Raw genomic sequence first — 22,623 nt, 5'->3', positions numbered from 1 at the left:
TCTCTGGAGAGGTTATTCCACAACTGTCCAACAAAGATTATTTAACTGAAGGATCCAGCCCTGCCAGAGGCAGGCTCTTAGACAACATTTGCCAGCCCTGGTATCTAATCAGCCCTGTTTTTATAAACAAGCAGCTTGGGGATCAATCAGCCTGTTAGTCCGTGTCCCTCAGGGCGCTGTCTGACCCCCGTGGGCTCAGCACTGACCGTCTCCAGCCCAGACCCGGCCACTTTCCCCAAAAAGTTCCCAGTGGTGACCTGGGGACAGCACGCCGTCCTCTCGCTCCTACTGCTTGTGTGAGTCGTCCTTCTGATCCCCGGCCCCATTCTGCAAAGTGACTGGGAGTAACTTTAAAAAATAAAATAAAAAAAAAATAATAATCAGTTTAGACATTAATAGGGTTGGGTGAAGGGAAGAGCTTCAAATGAATTGTGGCTGCAATGCGCAGCCAGAGGTGGCTGAAGGGCAGCCAGAAAAGGCTGTAGGACGTCCCAGGACCATCGTTCAGCAGATGGTTTGTGGTGCTGTCTATCAGGCTAGCAGGTGAGCCTAACGCTGAAGGCAAAGCAAGGAGCTGGGAGCACGGGAAGCAAGTTTACGAGGATCTGGGTGATTTAGGAGATGGGTGACGGATGAAAAGCACCGCTTCATGTAGCACATGTCAGAGGGCCAGTGCGGGAGCAAGGAGCCTGTCCGAGGAGAGGCCATGACAAGGGAATTTTACACGCGGGAGGTTAGTGTGTAAAAATTAACACCAAGCATGTAAAACTGTGCTTTGCGACTCCTCTGCAACCCCCCCCTGTGCTGGTGCAGCTCTGCTGTGCTCTAGAGTTCGCTCTGTTCCTGATAACTTTTTGGCCCCCGTGTTGTGCTGCTGGGCTGTGTTTCCACATCCACGAGCCTTCACCTTCTGCACACTTTATTTTGAACAGAAACGCGCACATCGCCCCTTCGGTGTGAGGAGAGAGCCGCCTTCCAAGCGGCGATGTGCTTGACAGCTTTTATACTTTGTGCAGTGGAACTTGTGCTTTTCCCCCCCCCCCAGCCTCTCCTGTCTCCGTTGCAGATGCTGCCATTCCCGCTTGGTTAATTTGTCTTTGTCAGCACATGTTTCCACAGCAGTGGCAAGACTGACCAGCCCGGGTAGGACGGCCGTGTTTACCCGAGCGCTCGGCATCCTTCGGCAAGCAGTCTGTTTGCTGGAGACTTTGCTGTTCACTTTTACCCACTGAAGCCACAAATTCTCAATGAATTCCTATGCCTTTTCTAGCCCAAGTGAAACCGTATCTGAAAAGTAAACATGTTTTGTGTTTACATGAGGCAAAACCCACTTTGGGAAAAGAACAGTTCAAGCACAAGTGGCTGCAAGAACGAGGAAAATTCCCCTGTGAGACGAGAGTTCCCAACTCGAGAAAGAATGATGCAAGTCTGTCCCTCGAAGCGTGTGCGTAAGCACTGTCCTGGACAAGGATGCTTCCCTGGAACTAGCCCTTAAATAGTTAAGAGTAAGAAATCACAGGAATAACTCAGACTGTCATCGTGACGGAGGCTCAGCTGCCACCGGGACCTGCAGAGGGGAGTCAGGGAATTGGGGCTGGCTTTGGGGAAAGAGGAGCAATGAGGAGGTCAGCACATGAGGCTGGGGTCGTACATATCTGTGCTGCAGGGAGATGTCTCAGCTCTGCCCGCTAGGAAAATGGAAAAATCAGGGTGGGAAAACGCATGGAAGAAAGAATGGGCAGAGCTGTCTCCCAGCCCCAAACCGAGGAGGGAAGATGGCACTTTCTCACCATCCCCAGGAGCAGGAGGAACCGTGCTGCCCTGGGTGGCCCAGCCAGGCCATCAGCCTCCTCTGAAATCCCCGTGCTTTTCCCTCTCCTTCCCCTCGGGATGCAGCAGTTGCAGGGGAGCTGCTGTGGTCTGCCCTGAAGGCAGCTGCGTGTGAATTGCTGGCGAGATATTGTTTGTCAACCACAGCGGGCTCCTTCCAGCTCAAGGCACTGCAAAAATCTGTCCTATCTGATATAGGAAGGGGAAGGAATGCGTATGGGAAAAATACATTCCTGCGTGCACGTCGCCCTTCCCCCTGGGATGAGGTGCCAAGATTAATGAAACGTTGGGGTTGGATGCAAAGGTGTGCAGAAAGTGTTCGGCCTCTCTGGAAACAGAAAGATAAAAGGCTACGAGCACGAGGAGAGCGGGAGGGAAGACAGACGTGCAGTGTCCTGCAGATCCAGGCTGTGTCCTGTAGGACAGCTTGGGCAAGGAGCATCCCGTGTGGAAGGGGGTGGCTCCGGTGCCCTGCTCCTGCTCAGACAGCGGTGGGGAGAGCGGGGCTGCGCGGGTGGGTGATGAGCAGCATGCACCGCTGGGGGTGAAAAGAAATCAACTTTGTGGATGCTGAAAAGAAGCAATGGGGGGAGGAAAACGGGGTGGGGTGGGTGGTGGGAAGGACAGGGACTTATGCACGGACTCGTGTGGCTCAGCGGGGCAGCTTCCCCAGCTGCTGCCCTGCTTCTCCTTCCCAGAGGGAAGGGGTTTTGTCCCGGAGCGGAGCTGCTTTGGCAGCAGCAGCACATCCAGTACCTGCGGCAGGTCCTGCGCGGCCCTGCGGAGCTGCCCTCCCACAGCACTTCGGCAGGTGGGAGAAAGGGCCGGTGTTAAAGAGGAAGGAAACGATTCAAATCCATGCAAATCAGTTCGCAGGAAGCCCGCACTCATCACCTGCCACCTCAGTGCTAGGGCACGAGGCCGGGGAGGTGCCTCTGGGGGGCAACGTCCCCTGGGGGTATCCCAGTGCCAAGCCGGGAGGGAGCCCGAAGCAGCTGGGCAGGGGCTCCCCAAACCCTTCTGCTTCCTCTCCCCCCGGTGAGGGGCCGGTGACCGGAGGGCCGCCACCCCCCGGCTTCACCTCTGGGAGCGGGGAGAGGCCGGTGGGGGGCTGCCAGAGCCGCCCGTGCCGTCCTTCACCTCCCGGGCCGGGCGCTGCGTGGTGCCGGGGGGGTGCGGGTGCCGGTACCGCTCCCGGTGCCGGTGCCGGTGCCGGTGCCGGTGCCACCCCATCTCGGCGCTCCCCGCCCCGCGGCCCCGTTCGCTCGCCCGCCCTCCCTCCCTGACGTGTGGCGCTGGCAGCCCGGCCGGTTCCGCATTCCCGACCCCTCCCCGCAGCCCAGGGGCCGCTATATAACCGGGGCTGATGCAACCCACCCCGCCGCCCGCCACAGCCCGCGGGAGGCGCGCACCGGGGCGGCGGGGGGCGGCCGGGGCGGCCCGGCGGGGACCGGCACCGACAGCGACAGCGACCGGGGGCGGCGGAGCCGAGCCGAGCCGAGCCGAGCCGGGCGGCGGCGGCGGGGCTGAACCCGCAGCCCGCTGCCGGGCCCCGCGGGCATCCCGGCGGCCCGCTCCCCGTGCACGGTGGGTGCGGGCACGGCGGAGCCGGGAGGGAAGCGGGGGTGGCCGGGGGGAGACCGGGGAGCGGATGCCGGGGTGGCCGCGGGGCGCTCGGGGCGCTCGGGGCGCGGGGATGGGGCCCCCGGGCGCGGATCGGAGCCCCCCGCTCCTTTTTGGGGGTGCGGGGAGGAGCCGAGCTCCACCTGCCCGTGGGGTGTGCGGCTGGGGGGCTGCCGGCGCCCCGCTCGCGGTGCGGGGTGCTGGGGTGGTCGGGAAGAGAGGGGACCCCCCGGGACCCCCCGGGATCCCCGCCGCCCCGTCCCGAGCCCGCTGGGGCAGCCGGGCGTGGGGCTGAGTGGAAGTTGTGTTCTTCTGCACGGGTTGCTCCGGGAGGCACTTTGCTTTGCTTTTTTTTCCGTGGTAGGGAAATAGGGTTGGGAGCAAATTGGGGGAAAGAGAGAACTAGCAGGAGAGCAAGAGCCACATTATGTTTCCATTTTCCTTTAATGAAGGCCCTGTGGAGGTGTATTTGAAAACACAGGGTCTCCTATGCCTTCAAGGAGGGTGAGAACACTGCGCTGGCTGCTTCCAGGGCCATATGCAGCGTATGGTGGCCAATGAAACGGGGCCTGGCTCGTTCTGTTGCTTGTCTTGGCAGCCTCCTTCATGGCTTGTATTACCAGCCCTGGAACACAACCACTGCCAAACTGTGTGTGTGTGCGCGTGTGTTTGGACTCCGAGAGCTCGGCAGAAACAAATGCTTCAGCAGCTCAGAGCAGGATTTTTTAGCTGGTTTCAGGAGAACTCGCAGGAAAAACTCGATCTGGAGGCCGTTGCCAGAGTCCGCGCGGGGAATCTGGTGGTTACTGCTTTCACGGGGACATCTGGGAATGCCAATGGTTGGAGTTCACATCCTTGGTATGACTCCTGGTGATTCAAAAAGGGAAGAAAAAAAACTGCCCATCTGGGGGACGAGTGGGTGGGTGCTGGAGCTGCCATCCAAGCTGTCCTTGTGTCAGGCAGCGACTGGCTGCCGTGCTCCTCGGGTCTCTGCGATTTCCCGGGGCGGCCAGGAGCTCATGGCAGGTTGCTGCTCCCTCTGCCTGCTGCGGCTGCTGCTCCCTCCTGCTTACAGCTGAGCACGTCCCTCCTTACAGGGTGCCAAGGTCTCGGCTGTGACCCTGGCTGAGGAGGAGGAGATATCCCCTCCACCTCAGCAGCGTGCCCAGCTGGGCTGTTGGAGAGCAGGCAGCGCCAAGCATCCACCGGGTGCTCTCCTTCCCCATGCTGGTGTTGCCAACTTTGTCTGCTCCACCTGGGCCAGGTAGCGGGCAGCACGCAGCATCTTGAGAGCCTGAAGCTGCCCAGAAGCTCTTTGTGCTGCAGTGGGCTGTGCCTCATTGACCTGGCCCCAGCTCCCCCAGGACCAAGCCGTGGTGTGTGGCAGCCTGTACGTGTCCTGCGGTGCCCATGTGGCAAGGAGCAGGCACAGCAAGCCTGCTGCCATCTGCCTTTGGCTGCTTGCGTGGGTTTCTCCATTGCATGGACTGCCCAGAGCATCAGTCCAAACCCTGCAGGCTATTTAGCATGCAGCCTGGGAGCCAAAGGCCTGTATGGGCCTCTCAGCCGAGCGGGGCTGCTGCAAGCCAGCCAGAGCTGGTCTTTATATGGCTTAGAGGTCTCTGTGGATGACCCTGGCATTCAGGGCACAATTCTGAGGAGTTTGTAGGGGGGCCTCTCATCTCTGAGGCCACCCTTGCCCCTGAGGTTGGAGCTCTGTGCCAGGGGAGGGCTGTCTTCTTGAAGAAGATTCCAGCCCTGACCACATGCGGCTGTGGAAGGTCCTGGGGGATTTCAAGAAGTCAGTTGTTAACCTCAGTGCCTGAGCTGCAGCCTCGCTCAGATCGGCACACTCCCTCCTCCCCACGTCCATCTGAACTGCTGTGGGTAGGAACAAGGTCTCTTCTACCTCCCTGTTGTGTGCTGCTGTCCGTGGAGCGGTGCCGCGTTATTAAATGTCTGCCACGCTCCATGCCAAAGCCATAATTAATGGCAACCTCCTAATGCAGTAGCTGCGAGGAGCCTTGGCTGTGCTGGGTGCTGTGCGAACCCCTGCTGGTACAGGTTGCTTGAAGGTGCTGCATTGCAGTGCTAGGGGTAGCGTGGTGCTCAACTGGAGCTTTCTGCTGCCCTGCCAAGGTACGGAGGAAAATGCTGGAGGAAGGAGGAGGATTGAGCTGACTGCTTTGCTGATGGCAAAGAGGGGGTTATTGCTAAAGTTGAGGACTGGTTTCTTGTCTTCTCGTAATGGGAATAAGAAGCCAAAGCAGCAGACAGGCAGGTATGTGGGGGCTTCACGCGTGCCCTGGTGAGGCTGCCAGCTCTGGGCTGCCCCTTGGGTGCAGTGTCAGGAGCTGGGCACATCCCTGGTGGAGGAGAGGAGGGAGGCAGCAGGGCTCTCCGTGTTCCTGCTCTCAGAATGCTCCTCGCAGCCTTCTCCCTGTGAGCAATTTGGGCGTTCTTCTGCCATCTGTGTGAAACCAGACATCCAGGGCTGAGCCAGGCTGCTCCCACTCAAGAAAACAGTCTACATTTCCATCTCCTGAGGATCTCCTCCTCCAGAGCTCCTTCCTCTCTTCAGCACGATGGCCCACTTGGTAGAGCTGAGAGATCCGGGCTGGGACACTACATGGAAGGGTGCTCGCAGACCCTGCAGCTCTTTGTCCACCACGTTGCCCGTGGGAGAGAAGGAACAGGAGGGGCAGCTGGGGGTGTCTGTAGGAAGGGTTCTTCTTTGCCCTGGGTTGCAGGAGCTGGCTGCAAACCTCATGGGATGGAAGTGGAGTGGCAGTAGTGAGGCGCCGTGGTGGCTGCCATACAGAGGTGGCATGCTGCAGCTCGGCACACCTGGTAAGCCACGCTCTGAGACCTTAAACTGGTCTTTAAACAGGGAGCAACCTCCCCAAATGCCTTGTAGCACTCACTAAGCAGTCCTACCTCCTTGCTGAAGGGGGACCTTGCAGAGTTTAATCCCAGTGGGTGTCACTGCAGCGCCTCAGTGCACCGCGGGTGCTGGGCTGTGCACCCACGGGCTCAGCAGATGAATGAATAAACGCACAGCGCCTGTTAAAGTCCATGTTTGCCAGCGCTGCTGCACGGGTGTCTGAAGGACAGGTTAGAACCAAAGGGCTTGGCTGTTGCTGTGTTTTGATGGTTGGCAAATAACTTTGATACGGATCGGTGTGGCCTTTGGCACTGGAAGTAACTGCTTTTAAAAATGCAGAGCAGAAGAAGTTAGGTTACAGGGTGACCTGCTGTAAGGAGCTCCTTCCAACGAGGTGCATCTGGTGTTCAGAGCTGGTGGCTGCTGCCTGGGAGTGGGAGCATATCACATTCTAGAAAACAGGGAAAAAAAAAAGGTAATTGCATGTTCAGGTACTTTTGGCACTGGGCATATGAGGTGTGGCTTTGTGCCGTCAGCGTGGTAGCGTTAATGCGGCGCTCACGGGGTGCTGAACTGAACCTTGATATGGAAAAGTGTTTGTGGGCTCCACTGGCCCTCAAGCCCCTGCAGCCCCCCAGCCAGAAAGTCCAGATGGGGAAAAAGCAAGTGGCTCCGTGCTTCAGAAAACAAGTGATAGCCAATTGCCCTGTCTTTGTTTAGAAAGTTACATTCTTGAGGCATGAGAAGTCGGGCATGTCAGGAAAGGGCTTTCATATAAATCATCCTTCTGCCAATGAGAAGGAACTGGAAAGATGCGGTGTAGAGCATACAGACTGAGCAAACTTGATAGCCAGGAGCTAAAAGCAAAAGTAAAAAAAAAAAAAAAGGATGGTAAAGCCATAGTAAATTCCAAGGGACCGCAATTTGCTTCTCATGGATGGCAGCGTTACTTCTGATCTCCAGAGCAGAATTCTCGCTTGTTGGCCGTGAACAGATGAAGGGCTGACTTAGAGCCCAGGGCTCCAGGACTGCACGAACAAATGGCAGCAGTATGCTAAGTGCTAACGTACTGATGAAGAGATCAAAGATAGCTGGTACGGGAGGTTGCAGGCTTTGGCAGCGCTCCGACGCATGGCAGCTGGCAAGTAATGGCAGGCACCCAGGTCGGGCCTGGCGTGGCAGAACAACAGGCAGGCAGGGCCTTGGTTCTGCTGGCAGCGTGGAGAAGGGCTGCTGGGACAGACTGCCTTATGGCACTGCTTGTTAGCCTGGAAAAAAGAGGAAGAGGCTGATATTTACAGTGGCAATCCCCCCCGGCTGGCAGTAGGTGCCAGCCTGGCTCTCTGAGCATGGGCAGGGTGCTGGGGTCAACCACTGCAGATGTCAGAGCGTGTGGTAGAGCTTGTGCTGGAAGAGACCGTGATTTATAGCCAGCACTATAACCAGAAACTGAAAATAAGGTTGTAAACAGCTCCCACTCTCACCAAGGAAGCTGACAGCACAGATAAGGCAGCAATGGCAATTTAAGGTGAAGTGACGGGTGTCTGTCAGAAAGCTGCTTTGGTCTTCGCTGTAGGATGGTGCTGTTGACAAAGCAGCAACTGCATCTGGCTTATAAAGAAGCAAACCATGCGCTTGGCTAGGTGAGGATGCACAGGATGCTCCCGGGGGAGTAGCAGATACAGACAAAGTCAGCTTCTGCACAGGGAAATGAATGTGTGACTTCAGCACAGGTAGGCATTCCTCTGCTGGTTTTAGGCTGTGGGTAAGAATAGCACTGAAGAGGTGGCAGGAGGGGCATGAATGTAGGCTAGCAACCAGAATACAAGCCCCCAGGGACCCTGGGCTACGTGGATTATGCCTACGCACGTTAGATTTATGCAGTAACTGCTGCGCAAACATCAGCTACCTCAGAAAAAGGAAAAAAAAAAAAAACAACAAACAACAAACTCAGAGTCCCCAGAAAAAGCAACAGAAGTCAGTATGGAAAACAAAACAACAACAAAACCACAAGGAAGTAAAGACTTAAAGTGTAAGAAAAAGAACAGAAGCATATGCAGGGACAGTGAAGCTGAGCAAATGTGTGGGTCAGTAACAGCTCGGTAAAGCTTCTTCCCACTGGGCAGCTGGCTCCTGAAAAGAACAGACCCCAGCAACAGGAGAAAAACAAGGAGTGCTCCGTGCTGCCTTTAATAAAACATTAAGTGAGCCAGTGTCACAGACCGTTGACCATAAAGACGTGGTTGGGGGACAAAGGACAGAACCACTCGTCACTGCTGTGAAAAATGCAGCAAAAAGGTGAGAAAAGGAAGCTGTACTGTTGTCAGCTTTTTGGAGATGAGGCTGCAGATAAAATAACTGAGCTTGCCAGCAGACTGCAGGTCTGAGACCTGCAGTTCCAGAGCGAGGATGCAAAAGGGACTGCAATAATTAGGAGGGTTTACAGACATTTTGGCAAAAGGTCAAGTCGTGTGTTCCAGCGCTTACCCAGAACAAGGGGAGGGTAGGAGCAAAGCTGAAGAAGTACAAACTGGGTTTTGACCCATGAAATCACGTGTTGACCAGATTTTTGCTGTAAGGTTAGTTGCTACGGAGAACATTGAATGACACAAGCTGTGCATCGCTGAGCTGAAGTTTTAAGAAAGCCTCCTCTGTCTCATAATTCACTGTGGAGCATCTTTAGATGTTGTGGCACAAAATGATGAATAGCATCAGTGCAGAACGCACAGCTACAGGGAATGTAAACTGGAGCAGCTGGCGTCATGCAGATACCAGTGTCAGATGGAAGACTACACATTCTCTTTCCCCTCGCTGCTTTGCTTTGCTGTTGGCTGCGTTATGTGAAGAAGCATAGCTGATACAATGCAGGAATTGTGTGGTTGTGCAGTAGGACACCAGAAAGCTAGGTTTTACTGAGGATGCAACTTCTTTCAGCTCATGTAAGGAGCCATTGAAAGACCGCCTGGCACTGAGGAGAAAAAAAAAGTTTGTGTTAACAACCAGTTATGAAAAGAACAAATCTAATAAGAGTCCCAGCTAAAGCACAGTGTTAGAAAGTGAAGGAATCAGAGGTGAGCTGGTTCACGTTCCCTAGAAATAACAAACACTGCAAGGGAAAATCCAGGGAGGAATTACGAACTGGCAATGCACCAGCTGTATTCACCACTTCCAGCAAGATCTGGCTATTGAAAAGCTGCAACTTAAAGGTCAAATTCAGATCTTGCACCTCAAAGTTATTTCTGTCCTAACATGCAAATGTGATAGAAATATGCTGGAGCTCTAGGCAGGCATGTTGGTGTCTTCCAGAGTAACAGCCTCAGGAATAAGGCCAAATATTCAATAAAATTACATCTTTTGGCATTTTTAACATGATCGAAGTACAACTTCTTACCTGTAGTGTTATGCAGGGAAGTAGGTGAAAGTATTTGGGACTTGGGTACCTGGGAACAGAAGTAGTTGGAGGTGAGAGTCCCTGCGATCAGCAGCGATGGTGCCTGCGGCTGTGGTGCTTCAGGGCCTGGGCCGGATTAATGCTCACTGCACCCTGCTCTGAGGGGGGTGGCATCTCTCCTCATTCCCTCGTTTTTGCGGTTACAGCTCTGCTGGAAATGGTTTACATTCCTCTCCAAGGTCTAACACAGCTTGACTCTTGGCAGTTCTTGGTGTGCTCCTCAGCTTCCTGACCCCTGTGCTGGACCTCATTTGGAGGAGCCTTCCTTCTCGCCTAGTTCTCAGCTCGTCCTAATGTGCAGGCTCATGTTCTGCCGGGTGCCTCCTTGTGCTTTGGTTTGAACAGCTTTAGAATTAATTTAAGCTGATGCACGTGTGTTATGGGCTTTGCCAGTGCAGTGACTGGGTTCAGGATAAGTTGCTCAGGCAGCAAAACAGGTACTGGGCCAGCTCCTTCACTCAGGCTCCTTCAAGGCACATAAAGCCACTAGACCAAAGATGTAGAGGGAGAGGGTAGACCAGACAGAGCATAACATTTTCTCAAATCCTTAGCAAGCTTTCCCTGGGGAGCTGCTCAGAGCTGGAGTGCAGGGTGGCACTCAGTGCTCAGGTAGTCCCATAGCCTGGAAGAAAAAAAATAATCTCCCTCCTTATTTCATAAATTATATTGACCATGAATTCTCTGTAGCTGAAGACCTGGACTGTCCAGCCTGGCATGTAGATACTCTTGCTGTCATGATGTAAAACAATTAATTAAAACGGGGTTCCCTAAGACAAGGATGAATTTAAGCATCCAGCAGTGGGCTCGAGTCAGGTCACAGCCTGAACCATAGGAAAGGGTGGGCCAAGGCCCCAAATCTGTGTGTGCCAGCGCAGCTCACAGCATTTGCAGGAAGGAGGCTTCAGGGTGTTCGTATACCTCTGCCACGGAGTCCTAGTTTTTCATTATGTCCAAACTTTTCCAAGCTGGAGGTGGGTGTTCATAGGACTGCTGCTGGGGGTGTGCAGGAGCTGTGCTGCTGTTGGTGGGCCTCTTCCCAGTGCCACCGTGTGTCACCGTACTGGTGGTGGCTGGGAATGGGCTCGTGATGCAGTGCATGTAGTTATCCCCAAACAGCAGTGAGATAACTCCGCTGCTATGTCCTGTGAGAATGTGTCTGGGGAAGGTGTCCCCTGCTTTGCCGTGTCACCTCACTGGCCAGGCGCTGCCCTGTGGAGAGGGACAGTTTCTGAGGAAGACGGGAGGGATTTAGGCAATACCTGCTGGTGTTTTTGGAACTGGAGCGCAGCCTAGGGCAGGACGGTGCCTGGTTTCTGGGTATCTTTGCTGCGTGAGGCCTGGATGGCAGGGAAGGGAGGTGGCAGCTTCAGAGCACTGCTGGCACCAGAACATGGAGTTACAGCTGTCCGCTTTGGGGAGTGCTCTGGAGGAATAAATGCTTCAGATTGTTTCAGGGCTCTGCAGTCCCAGGGAGTTGACGTGTGGTCTCTTCTAAGGTCAAGCGTCACTACCAAGTTTTTTATCATCAGATGGGCAGGAGTCTGTTTCATCAGGTAGCATCACTTTCCTTCACAAGTCACCCATCTCTCCTCTCTTTCCCATCTGCTCCTTCTCAGGCTGCTACATCCTTGTGCAGATCATCTCCCCCCAGCCCAGCATCCTCCCTCTGCATACCAGCACTGGGAGCGCTGCCTTGCCCTCCCCTTTCTCGTCTCTCCTCCTGAAAGATGACTGCAGCAGAGGGCTTGCTTCCTGCTCACTGTGTGCCACTGCCTCTGTACGGTCATGGTGCTGCTGCATTTGCTTTCCACACTCTTTCTCAAGTCCTGTTGGTTGCCTTGGGACAGCTCACACTGGCACCTGGGTCTCGGTGGCAGGTTAGAGTGTATGCCTGCTTGCAGGATACTGCAGTTCATAGGTGCTCTTTGATGCAAATCCCTTGGTCTGTCACACCAGGCCGCCCTGCACAGCACTCGTGCTGGGAGCCGTGAAGCTTTTGTTTGCCTCTCTGGTCTGGACTAACCTGTATGAGTGGCTTTTCTTCCCCCTCACTGCTCATCTGTTCCCTGACATTAACTAGTACATCAAATAATCTCCTGGGCAGAGAGACGTGCCAGTGCCAAGAAGTCCTTACCTTCTCTGCTTGTCGTGGTTGAGTTTGACTTGCACTTGCTGACCTGTGTGAGCAGGGGGTTGGACAAGGTGACCTCTAGAGGTCCCTGTGCGACTCAGCGATCCGTCACTCCTGTCCCACGCTCGGCTCTGCGCACATTCGCAGCCTGGTGGTGACAGATCTGCCACCTGGGGTGGCTAGTGCTGGGCAGCTGTGGCAGCTGCCTTGTTAACGTGTGTGTGCCTGCATTTAGCACAGCTGTACTGCGTCAACCAAAAGCCTGCATCACCCCTTGCCCTGTTTCTCAGTGTCCAAGAGTGGCTGCTTGGGAAGGAGCAGGGCGAGCATGCCTTACCCTTTCCCTCATGCATCTCCTGGCTCCGGCAGTGGGTGCTGCCAGCTTGCAGCCCCTCTCCCCTTTGGGGTGACTCCCAACATGGGGTGGGATGGGGTGGCTACCCCCAGGCTCCCCGTGTGGCTGTGTTTGGGGCAGGGGAATGGTGGCTGCATGGACAGCAGGTGACTGCGTGTCGTAACTGGGTCACCAGAGTGTCCCAGGCCTGTTACACAAGCAGAGACAGGCTTAGGTGGTAGCCAACAGCCACCTGCTCCCTCTGCCTTTTGGCTGATAGGACAGCTCCAGCTCTACAGGCTTCTCAGTTGAGGTCTCATTTTATTTCTGTATCTCTTAGCCAGTTGTTCTGCACATTTCCTGGTAACTCCCTTTCTTCTGCCTATGAGTGACTTGCCAAAGCTTGTCCCAATCCTATTCTCTCTCAAGCTCCAATTTTTTTTTTTTTTTTTCTCTCCTGATAGAAGAAGCCTTTTGCACATTGCTCCACTTCCCCTCCCCTCCAGCCTTTGTTTCCTCGTGTTTGTGCTGGGCGATGTTTGCTCAGTGGCGGGTTTCTCCCTCAGCAGCTTTTCATTGTTTTATCCTCTGTCCCCGTGCGCTGTGCCCCGACCCCGGTCAGCAGGCTCAGCCTGCCCAGCCGGCAGCCAGCCCGCGGCATGGTGCGGTCCTCACAATGCTGGTTTCTTCTCGGCCTAATACCTACGCATTAATCAAAACGCAGTAAGAGCAAAACCTTGATCTTCGGCACTCCAGACAAAGGTGTGCCAAGACCAACAGCCCATGGGACCACATCACTGTTGATCCTGTAAGTCCCTGCACCAAGCTCCTGTTTTTCTGGTGCTCTGCCTCTCAGGTCTCTTCTTCTTCCTCATCTACATGCCAGTAGCATGTCCTTCCTAGCAGGATTTGTATATTTTGGTCTCTGCCACCCAACTTGTGCTCATTCCTTGCTTTTGCCATCCCTGGGGGAGAGCGGCAGCTTTCCCTGGGCCTGTGGAGCCGGCTGGGTTCGTGCCACGTTGGAAGCGGGGAGGTAACGGGCCGTGTCTCTCTCCCTGCAGCCCGCGGAGCCGTGTCCCCTGCTATGATGCCAGGGCAGATCCCCGACCCGTCGCTGACGGCTGGCGCGCTGCCTGGGCTCGGCCCCTTGACGGGACTGCCTGGCACCGCCCTGACCGCCGAGGAGCTGAAGTACGCCGACATCCGCAACATCGGGGCCATGATCTCGCCGCTCCACTTCCTGGAGGTGAAGCTTGGGAAGAGGCCCCAGCCCGTGAAAAGTGAGGTGAGGCTGGGGGCTGCTGGCTGCGAGCGGCCCCGCAGATGGGCAGGGGCTGCTCCCCAGGGGTGCCTGCCGCTGCCCGGGTCGCTCTGTGGGGCTCCTGGGGAAGGGGTGGTGGGCGGCTGCTGCTCGGTCCCATGGGCTGTCACATCACGATTGTGTTATAGGGGCTTGGGAGGCACTTGCACAGCGTTTTCCTTGTGCCTTGCCTTGTGTTGTGTCTGGCTCTTTCAGCCTTGCTGTGCTGGTGCTGCTTGTGTCAACCAGTGCCAGCAAATGGAGCTGGAAGTCCATCAGTGTGAGGCCCCAAAGTGGTGAGAGTGGTGGCTTCGGTCAGGACTGTTTGGTAAACAGCCCTAATGAGCAATCCTCTTGCTCCTGCTGGAGAATACTTCAGACAATGCCGTGTGAGGATGGGGCATTGTGCATTGTCAGGGGTGCTCAGTCTGTGAGAGGTTGTCCATGGTGAGCCGTGAGCAGATGAAGCAGCAGCTCCAGGGAGCTCCGAATGAGTGCTGACACTTGGTTTCACCCAAATCTTATGGTAAATGCTCAGCAGCATCCAGGCCCACCCACTGGGAGGGTTCCTGATCCTTTGCACCCACCCCTTGTGGTGGACTCCTGCTGGCAGAACCTCTGCCATCCAGCCCATTGGTCACCTTTCAGTGGATTGCTGTGTCCAGCGGTGTCCTGGCAGCTCACACCGTGCTGGGAGCCAGCTGGAACCCACCTGGGAAGGGGCTTGGCAGCTCCGTAAGGATGGAGCAGGGGATGGGGTGCTGCAGGAGGCCAGCAGAAGACTGGGAGATGCTGAAGGCATTGGTCCCTCCATGGGCAGTGCAGTTATGAGTTGGCATCTAAAGCCAAATGTGTCCCAAGCTCCCGGTCTGCTACTTCTATAGCAGCTTGATCTGCAGGGAAATGTGGAGGAAAGATGAGGGGAGCCCCACCAGCAGCCCCCAGATGGCTGCCTCCCCTTGTAGCCTCTTCCTCCCCTGCACAGCCCGTGGAGCCAAGGAGCTGAGGATGGCAAATGGAGCTGCTCCTGACATGGGCTTTGCAGCAAAAGCCTGGGAGAGCCGAAGCAGTAGCTGCTTATTCCGTGAGTAGCCAAGAAGCAACTCATGCGTAATTTTGCAGTGCAGCCTGCAGCTGCTCTCCTCTTGCAGGGAGATGGAGCCCGGGGAGGCTGGGTGCTGGCATGTCATGCTCAGTGCAGAGCTGGGGAAAGGGCAGCTTTTTGCCCTGGCACAGGGGTGTTTGTCCGTGGCAGTGCACAGAAAGCCCATGTATGGGGTGGTGGATGCACCGTTACCATCCCTCATGCCTGTAACAGAGCTGAGTCCTAACCCCCAGCACCAGGGCCATGTCACCTTTCTGAACTGAAACAGAGGCAGGAAGGAGAAAAGCTGCTTTCTTGAAGTGACTGGAGCTGTAGGACAACAAAAAGCAGAGCCAAGAGTTCAGGCTGCTGCTCTCTGTGCTGAGCCACTCTCCCTGAGCACCTGTGGGCCACATCTAAAGGGCACGGCCCTTCGCTGGCCCCAGTGGCTGTAGGGGAAGCTGAAGGGGACAGGGAAGGGACACTTATTCTTTGATCCCTAATGGGCAGAGCAACTAGGCGTGGAAATGTGTCAGGCAGTTTGCAGGGAGACAGTGAGGCTGGTGCTCTCACTGTTCTTCCAGGAAAAGGCAGCAGAGCACAGAGTTAGAGTCTGCCTGGTTGCTTCTGCAGATGCCCATCACAATGTAGTGAGAGCTGGAAGCTTCTGGTGGGACATGGGGGCATCAGCACAGATCCCATCCTGGTTCTCCTAAGCACAGTGCTGCTGTGGCAGAGGGCTGGCTGCAGCCTGGCACTGTGGGAAGTCTGGGCGTAGCTTGTGCTGCCTTTGCTTGATATTTTGCTCCCATCTAAAATGGTAAATTTGGTATAATGCTTGGGAAATATCATAGAGAAGATGCAAAAGTTGTTAGTGCTATAAAACTTGGACATTGTCCTTTAGATATTAGACATGCAGCTTAATTCTGCCCAGTTAGCATTTCATTCTGTCCTGGCACATTGTCGAGATGTTTTGATTAGAGGATTTTTGATTCTGTAAATCAAAATCCCCACGCCCACCACCACTTCATGCCCATGGTGCTGGAAACCTCTTGGCTCCTTATAAGGTCCCTAAGCCCAGGTGTGAGAGCAGTGAGGCTGTTCAGATGGCGTGTGCTGCGAGAGGCTCATCTGGGAGACACATTCCTTGATCACGCTGGGGAAGTATGAAGGGAAGGATGTGGCCGCCTTGGCAGGCTGGAGGTGCCCTAGAAGAAGGTGCAAGTAGACTGTGGAAGTGATCATAAAGTAAATGTGGCTGCCACTGTATTTGAAAGGATGTATGCTGTCAGCTGCCAACTGATAGGAACAAGGCAGTTCAGTCTGACATCTCAGAGTCCCAGGCCAAATGCTCACGGTTATTTTTGGGGTCTTAAAGGCCCAAAGGGTCTTTTCTCCACTGCTGTGCTGTAAGGTGTCACGTGGATACTGAGTTTATGAAGATTTCTAGCACTCACAGTTCTCTGGAGAAGGAACTGGTTTGGGTTCTCAGCTGTAAGCGTGCCACAGGCCACTTACACAGACTTTTCCCTAAGTACTTTGATTATGGGTTTCCAGCCCATAGGGCTTATTAGCCTGGTCTGTGCGGTTTGAATCAGATAGCAGGGAGTGACTGAGTCATGGCAAACAGCACCGGCACTGCTGTGTCCCGTGTCCTTATTGGAGATGCACCCCACTGTCCCCACCTTCTGGGGTGGCCTGGTGGCTTGGCCCCCAAGTTGAAGGCACATCAACGTTAGAGGCTGTGGCAGCGACACGTTTGGTCCCTTGTAAGGGTTGGACCACGTCACTGGTGACCACTGGTGAGGGCGGCAGCGGGGCTGCCAGGGGCTGCCAACCTCCTCCACTTGATGGCTCTGACCTGGGCTTCTCCATCTTGTTGCAGCTTGATGAGGAAGAGGAGAGGAGGAAAAGGCGCCGGGAGAAAAACAAGGTAGCAGCAGCGCGATGTCGTAACAAGAAGAAGGAGAGGACAGAGTTCCTGCAGCGGGTGGGTGCCCTGACCTGGAGGTGGGCTCTGGGCCTGGGGGAAAGAGGGCTCTGATGGTCTGCCGGTGTCTGTGCTGGAGCAGGAGCACCCTTGGGAATGTGGCCCAGGACAGGGGCCTTCTGCCCAGATTCCTGGAGGTTTCCCCATTCAGAGGCCAGGTTCCCTCTGGCCGTGACCCCAAGGCAGAAGAACACTCCCACCGCCTGACTGCTTTTCTCTAAGGGCTGGTGGGATGCAGGCAAAGGACACAGCTGGGACAAGGAGCCATTTCACAAAGGCCACTCCTTGCTGACAGGGGGATGAACCTTTCAAAATTTAAAAATGCAGGTTTGTTTCCTGGTGTCCTTCCAGCCCATGGAAAGCAGCCAGGCAGGGTGTTTGCTGCCCTAGGAGCTGGCTGTGGGTTGGGTAGAAACTGCCCGGAGGAACCTGGTGTCTTAGCATGTCCTCAGGCTGCTCCTGTGCAGCACGGGCTGAGGAGCAGCACTGAGCAGAGGTGGCTTGTTGGCCAAATACTTCTTGCATCTGTTCCGTTGGAGCAGTCACATGCAGTTGTGTTTCTGCCCTGTTAGGAGTCGGAGCGTCTGGAGCTCATGAACGCGGAGCTGAAGGCCCAGATAGAAGAGCTGAAACAAGAGAGGCAGCAGCTGATCCTGATGCTGAACCGGCACCGTCCGACCTGCATCGTGCGGACAGACAGCATCAAGACACCCGAGAGCGAAGCCAACCCGCTGCTGGAGCAGCTAGAGAAGAAGTGAAGGTGGCACTGGGCCAGGAGGAGGAGACAGTGGCGCAGGGTCTTCCAGGGTCTCTAATGTATGTACTGTATGAAGAACTGTGCACCGAGGCCTGGTGCATCCAGGACCCAGTGGGCTTCCTTGGGAACTATGGACCAAACAAATTTTGGGGGCAGAGAAGATTGGGAACCTGTCAACCGTCTACTCTGAGGCTGAACCCGGGAGCAGGGCTAGCGGCGCGGGCGAGGGCAACCTCTCTGTGATACCTCATCGCGGCCCTTCGGCCTCCTCGCGGCCCCGTGGCCCCACGGCATGGCAGCACGTCCTGCGAGGAGGAGGAGGAGGAGGAGGAGGAGAGGAGGAGGCACGGGAGGAGCTCCTGCTTCATCCTCTCTCTTCCCCACAGCCCCTCAGCATGCCGGGGAGGAGCGGGGCCCGCAGGTGGCAGGGACGGTGGCGGAGCGGTGCCTGCAGCACTCCTGTCCCACCGCGTGCCGGAGCCGTCCCTGGAGGCCGCCGCCGCTCCTGGCGCACACTCCACACGAAAACCCCAACCGAAGAACCGCAAACACTTGACGCGGCCCCGTCTGGTGGGCAGGCCTGTCGGGGCTCGGTGGCGCAGGCGCCCCCCACGAGCACACTCTCAGTATAATGTTTACAGCCCAGCTGTCCGCGTCGGCCGTGCTTTTGAATGCACATTTTTACACTTTTTTTTTTTAAGATATTTTTTACAAAGTTTTTATACAGCGATCTCTATATGGATTTATATAATCACTAGATGTGATCCCATAGAAATGTATGTTATGATGGTCTGTTTGTTACAAATGCATATGCCACAGTTATCTCCATTGTGTTACTTGTCCGGCGGCGTCCGGCTCCTTCCCCCAGCACGCTGGGAAGGGGGTCCAGCAGCCCTCTGCAGGGCCGTCGCTGCCGTCTCCATCCATGTATGTCCTTCATAATACTCAGTTCTGTATCTCTCAGTAAATGTTACCTTTACATACACTGTCCTCCTGTGCTTTGTCTGGGCCAGGCTGTGGTGGGCTTGGCATCATGGCAGCAGCTGCTGGGTTTCTGGCTGTGCTTGGGTGTCCTCTGGCTGAGCAGGATGGGGAAGCTGATCCCAGAACTGTATTGGTGCCTCTCTGTGTTAGTAGAGGAGTTCACCCCGGGGAAGCTGAGAGCCTCGGAGGTGGCTCTGAGCGTAGACGATCAAGAAGCAGCTCAGTACTGCACCTAACAGGGCAGGCAGGACATGACTGGAAGGCTGGAGGTGTGAGACACAGGAGCTTGAACTCCTTGCAGGGAAGACAAAAGGTAGGGGAGCTGTTGCAGTGCTGTGGTGGTGGCGATCCCTTTCATGGAAGGCAGTAGACCTCTGGGCCTCCACTTGGTCCCAGCCCTGCCCCTGACTGATGTTCTGGGAAAGCCGACCCCTGCCCTGGGCATCAGCCAGTGCCAGGCACAGGGATGTGCAGGTTCAGCAGATACTCAGCTGGGTGGTGGTGAGGTGCTAGGACTAAAGGGATTGCTGGCATTGAAAGGACATCCCTACATGTACAACCAAGCCCTGTCCCTACATTGGTGTATTTCTGAGCCCTACATCCACAGGCAGCGGGAAGGTACCTCAGTGTGGACTGGGGCAGGCCCTGTCTCACCCATGGGACACCGCTGGGCGGTGGTGACCCACGTATCTCGTGGGGCAGTGGTGAACACAGTCATCTCCCAGCCTGGTGTCATACCCAGTGCGGATGAAGTGACTTTGATGCAAATGGTGAGTGAAAGAAGTTTTCAGCATCTGGTATAGATGCACATTCCAGCCACTAACACTGATGTGGTGGTGGGGACAGGATGAGTTTGCCCTAAATGTGGTAATAGCATGGGAGGAGGTCTTCCCTGAGCACAACTGCTTCTCAAATGCATGTTTATCTCTGCAGGTTCTTCTTCTACCCCCTAACCTCCAGTGATATATTACATTGGTTCTTTGCCTGTCCCATACTTTCTTCCTGGATTTCCCCTCCCCTTCTATAACTGCTGTCTTTGGGACCTCCCAAAATGCTGCCAGCTGCCTTATTGAGTCTGAAGTCTGTTGGATCTGTCACAGGCAAATTGTTGCCACGGAAGGATTTGTTGGCTGAGGTGTGCTAGAGGGATGTGCAGGGAAGGGATCTGAAACAAAGCTGCTGAAGAAAAGCAGTGTGTGGCCTGGCTCCCACTGCCTGCTGTGCAGCCCTCGACAGCCAGGCAGCTTTCCTCCCCTGCTGCCCTGCCGCGGTGGCTCCGACCTGACCCAGTCCTTGCTACTGAAAGGACGCAGAGCACTTCTTGGGCCTGCTTCTCTCTTTGGGACTTCATTTCCCTCTGCAGAGCGTACAAGGTAAGGAATTTCCAGCCCCCTGCAAATACCAGTTTCCTCTTTGCTGGTCAGTGGGACATCGGATGGGGCAGCCACATTTATCACATGCTTTTTGCTCACCTGGACAGCCTGTGTGCTCATCCTCAGGTGGAGACTCCCCCCCACCCACCACACACCTCCAGCAGCCCTGATAGTGCCGTGGGTGCAGGCAATGGCCCTTCTCTGGCAAACAGCCACCCTGCAGTAAAACTGCCTGCTATGAGAACAGCTGGCTTCAAAGAGAAATGTAAGATGCCCTTTGAAACCAAGCGCACCAAAAGCAGCCAGCAAAGGCAGCAGCAACGTAGTGGTGGATCCCGGAGCTGGCGGTGGGGCTCTCTGGATACCGCTGATGGCTTGGCCGTGCCAGGGAGGGCTGGGAGAATCCAACCCCTCTCAGAGGGGCTGTGGAGGCTGCCGACAGCTAAGGGACTGAATGGAGTCAAAGAAATTTGGGCAGAATCTCTGTCACACCACAAGGAGGTGAGATGAGTGGCTGCTGCGCGGGGCTCTGCAGTCCTACATCAGCTCTTTGGGGGCACAGCTTGAATTATTTAAGTTTTTTCTTGTCACTTTTCCCTCATTAGGAATAGAGACCACCGGGGATGTGCATGCAGCCCCATCTGTGCTTGCACCTTGGAGGAGCCCAGCACTTGCCAGTGCCAGCGTGGTGCTCCCAAACCCAACGCACAACGATGGCAATGTCTTCCCAGCCGCATCCCACGGTGCACAAGGGATGATGATTGGGGACTTACTTACAAAGGCCATATCTCAAAGGCCACCCACCCACCCACCAGCAAGGTGGATGGGTCCCGTGCCAGCGCTGCCGGAGGCCGCGGGCCTCCCTCCTGGTGGCCTCTCAGGTGCTGCCACCAGCAGGAGGAGCTGCACGGCCACAGCACCAGCACACCTCTGCTCCTGGGGGGCCTTGGCCAGGCTGCGTGTGCACCCACCTTGCCCAGTGCCAGCAGGACCTGTCCCCAGGGTCCAGATTTTGTCTGAAGTCCGGGCAGATGAGCCCGACCATGTTTCCTGCCTCCATCTCCCTGGTGTCTCATGGCAAAGCCTCTCTCACCTCTTCCCCTGCCCACAGGGGAAGGTGGGTGCTGCTCTGATCCAGCGCATCAGGCCTGAGGCAGTGCTGGGGTGATGGGCTGGGGGTTGCTGTGAGTGCTTCACACCCTCTGCCTGCCTCCCTTCTTCTCCTGGGCAGCAGAACCCCAGTTTCCCCAGTCCTGCAAGCCCACCAGCTTCTCACCCCTCTGTCTTGCAACCATTCCAGGACAACTGAGCAGCCCAAAGCTTGCTCACGGCTCCCTTCCCTTCCTCCTCCTCTTGCCCTCTCCACATCCCCTTCTCTGGCACCCCTGCCTGCAGGGCTTTCTCCTGCCAAGGGCATCCAGCCCCTTACCACTCCTTGGGCAGAGCAGGCTCTCAGGCCATTACTTTGCAGTTTTCGATAGCATTGCTCTCATCCTGAGTTTGAAAAACACCTCCTCTGCCCATCTTGGCAGGACCGGAGGGTGATTCCGTGACATGCGGTAAGTGTTATCAGCTGATCTTTGGCAGTGACCTGCCACTCTAGTTTCATTATGAGCCAAGGCCACCAGGTATTCACTTATCTTTCTCTCTATTGGCTCTTCTATTCATCTTGCTGGAAAACAACCTCTGAAAATCCCCAGCCTTGCTATTTACCAAGAGCCACGGAAACTGCTTTCATGATCAGGGGTGCCAGCGTGCTCTGAGTGGCACCAGCGCAGCCCATGGCTGGCAGCAGGACCGGCAGCCGGGAAAGGCTCAAGCGCCACCAGGATGGCTGCAGAGCAATGAGAAAACAATCCTGCTGCTTCCCCAGGCCTGGAAATACCGCCTGGCTCTCCACTGCCTTTGGGCATTTGTTTGTTTCCCCATCTTTGGCTTCTCCAGGAGCAAGGGGACAGTCCCAGCCCTGCCAGAAGGAGCATCTGTGATGTACCAGCCAGGCGCTGCTTCCAGAAGCCTGCGTGGCTCGAAGCAAAAGCACACGTTGGGTCTGTGTGACAGCGAGGTTTCGCTGCTGCCTGTCACGTCTCAGATGAAGCTTCAGGAACGGATCCTTTGCCAGTAACCACCACCTTGCGCTGATGTTATCTAGTTTCTGCAGAATGAACTTGCTGAGTTGTCATCTGTGGCGCTGTCAGGGGAAGTCCTGACTCCTGACGCTGCAGTTCCTGTGGCTGCTCCGCCAGCACCCCAATTCCAGCAGCACCTCCAGGCCAGGCAGATCCGCTGGAAATCTGCTGGAGCAGGTGAGGCCAGGGGAAGCAAGGCTTTGACACAGGCCCGTGGGCTCCTAGAGCTGGTGGAGCCTCTGGGCAGGCTAACGCCAGCCTGGTCGCTGCCCACATCTTGCTGTGAGGTGCTGCTGAATGCTGTAGGCCAGCGACCTTGCGCTGGAATGAGTCTGTGGGCATCAGTGGGTGTCTCACGGTGTGTGGATGAGGTGGCCTGCCACACAGACAAGCCCTGTGGGTGCCAGGCAGAGTCACTGACATGATTATGTAGTCACCTACTGAGTGAGGCATCCCTCTCCTTCGGTGGAGGCCTCCCCTGTTACCAAAGTGACCCAATGCGTGCATCACTTCTAGCCCACAGCTGTTGCATGTTTCTGAATGAGCCAAGATGCCAAGGTCTGCAGCAGCGAGGTGGCTTAGATGTGGCTTCATGCCACACCACCAGCTCGCCAGCTGATGTGCACAGGGCTTTAGGAGCAGTGCTGGGTGCCACCGTGCTGGGCCTGGCCACCTGGGATGCACCATGGGCACTTCTGTCTGCCCGATGGCCTCCACATGCTGGGGCTGCTTGGTGGCCAGGCACTGGTG

The 22,623-nt window shown here is 55.8% G+C and overlaps 1 protein-coding gene across 1 annotated transcript; it reads left to right on the top strand.

Annotated features, from left to right (window-relative positions):
- The first annotated feature begins 3,257 nt into the window (after positions 1–3,257).
- Positions 3,258–18,370, top strand: JDP2 (Jun dimerization protein 2). The gene is made up of 4 exons (XM_084520564.1): positions 3,258–3,417; positions 13,318–13,541; positions 16,526–16,630; positions 17,203–18,370. The coding sequence occupies exons 2-4, from the start codon at positions 13,341–13,343 to the stop codon at positions 17,386–17,388; spliced, it is 492 nt and encodes a 163-aa protein (XP_084376690.1). The 5' UTR covers positions 3,258–3,417; positions 13,318–13,340; the 3' UTR covers positions 17,389–18,370.
- The last annotated feature ends 4,253 nt before the right edge of the window (positions 18,371–22,623 follow it).

Source organism: Aythya ferina (assembly GCF_964211825.1).
Source record: "Aythya ferina genome assembly, chromosome: 5".
NCBI classification, from domain to species: Eukaryota; Metazoa; Chordata; class Aves; order Anseriformes; family Anatidae; genus Aythya; species Aythya ferina.
The sequence above is the reverse complement of the archived record's forward strand: the minus strand, read 5'-3'. Positions and strand labels throughout refer to the sequence as shown.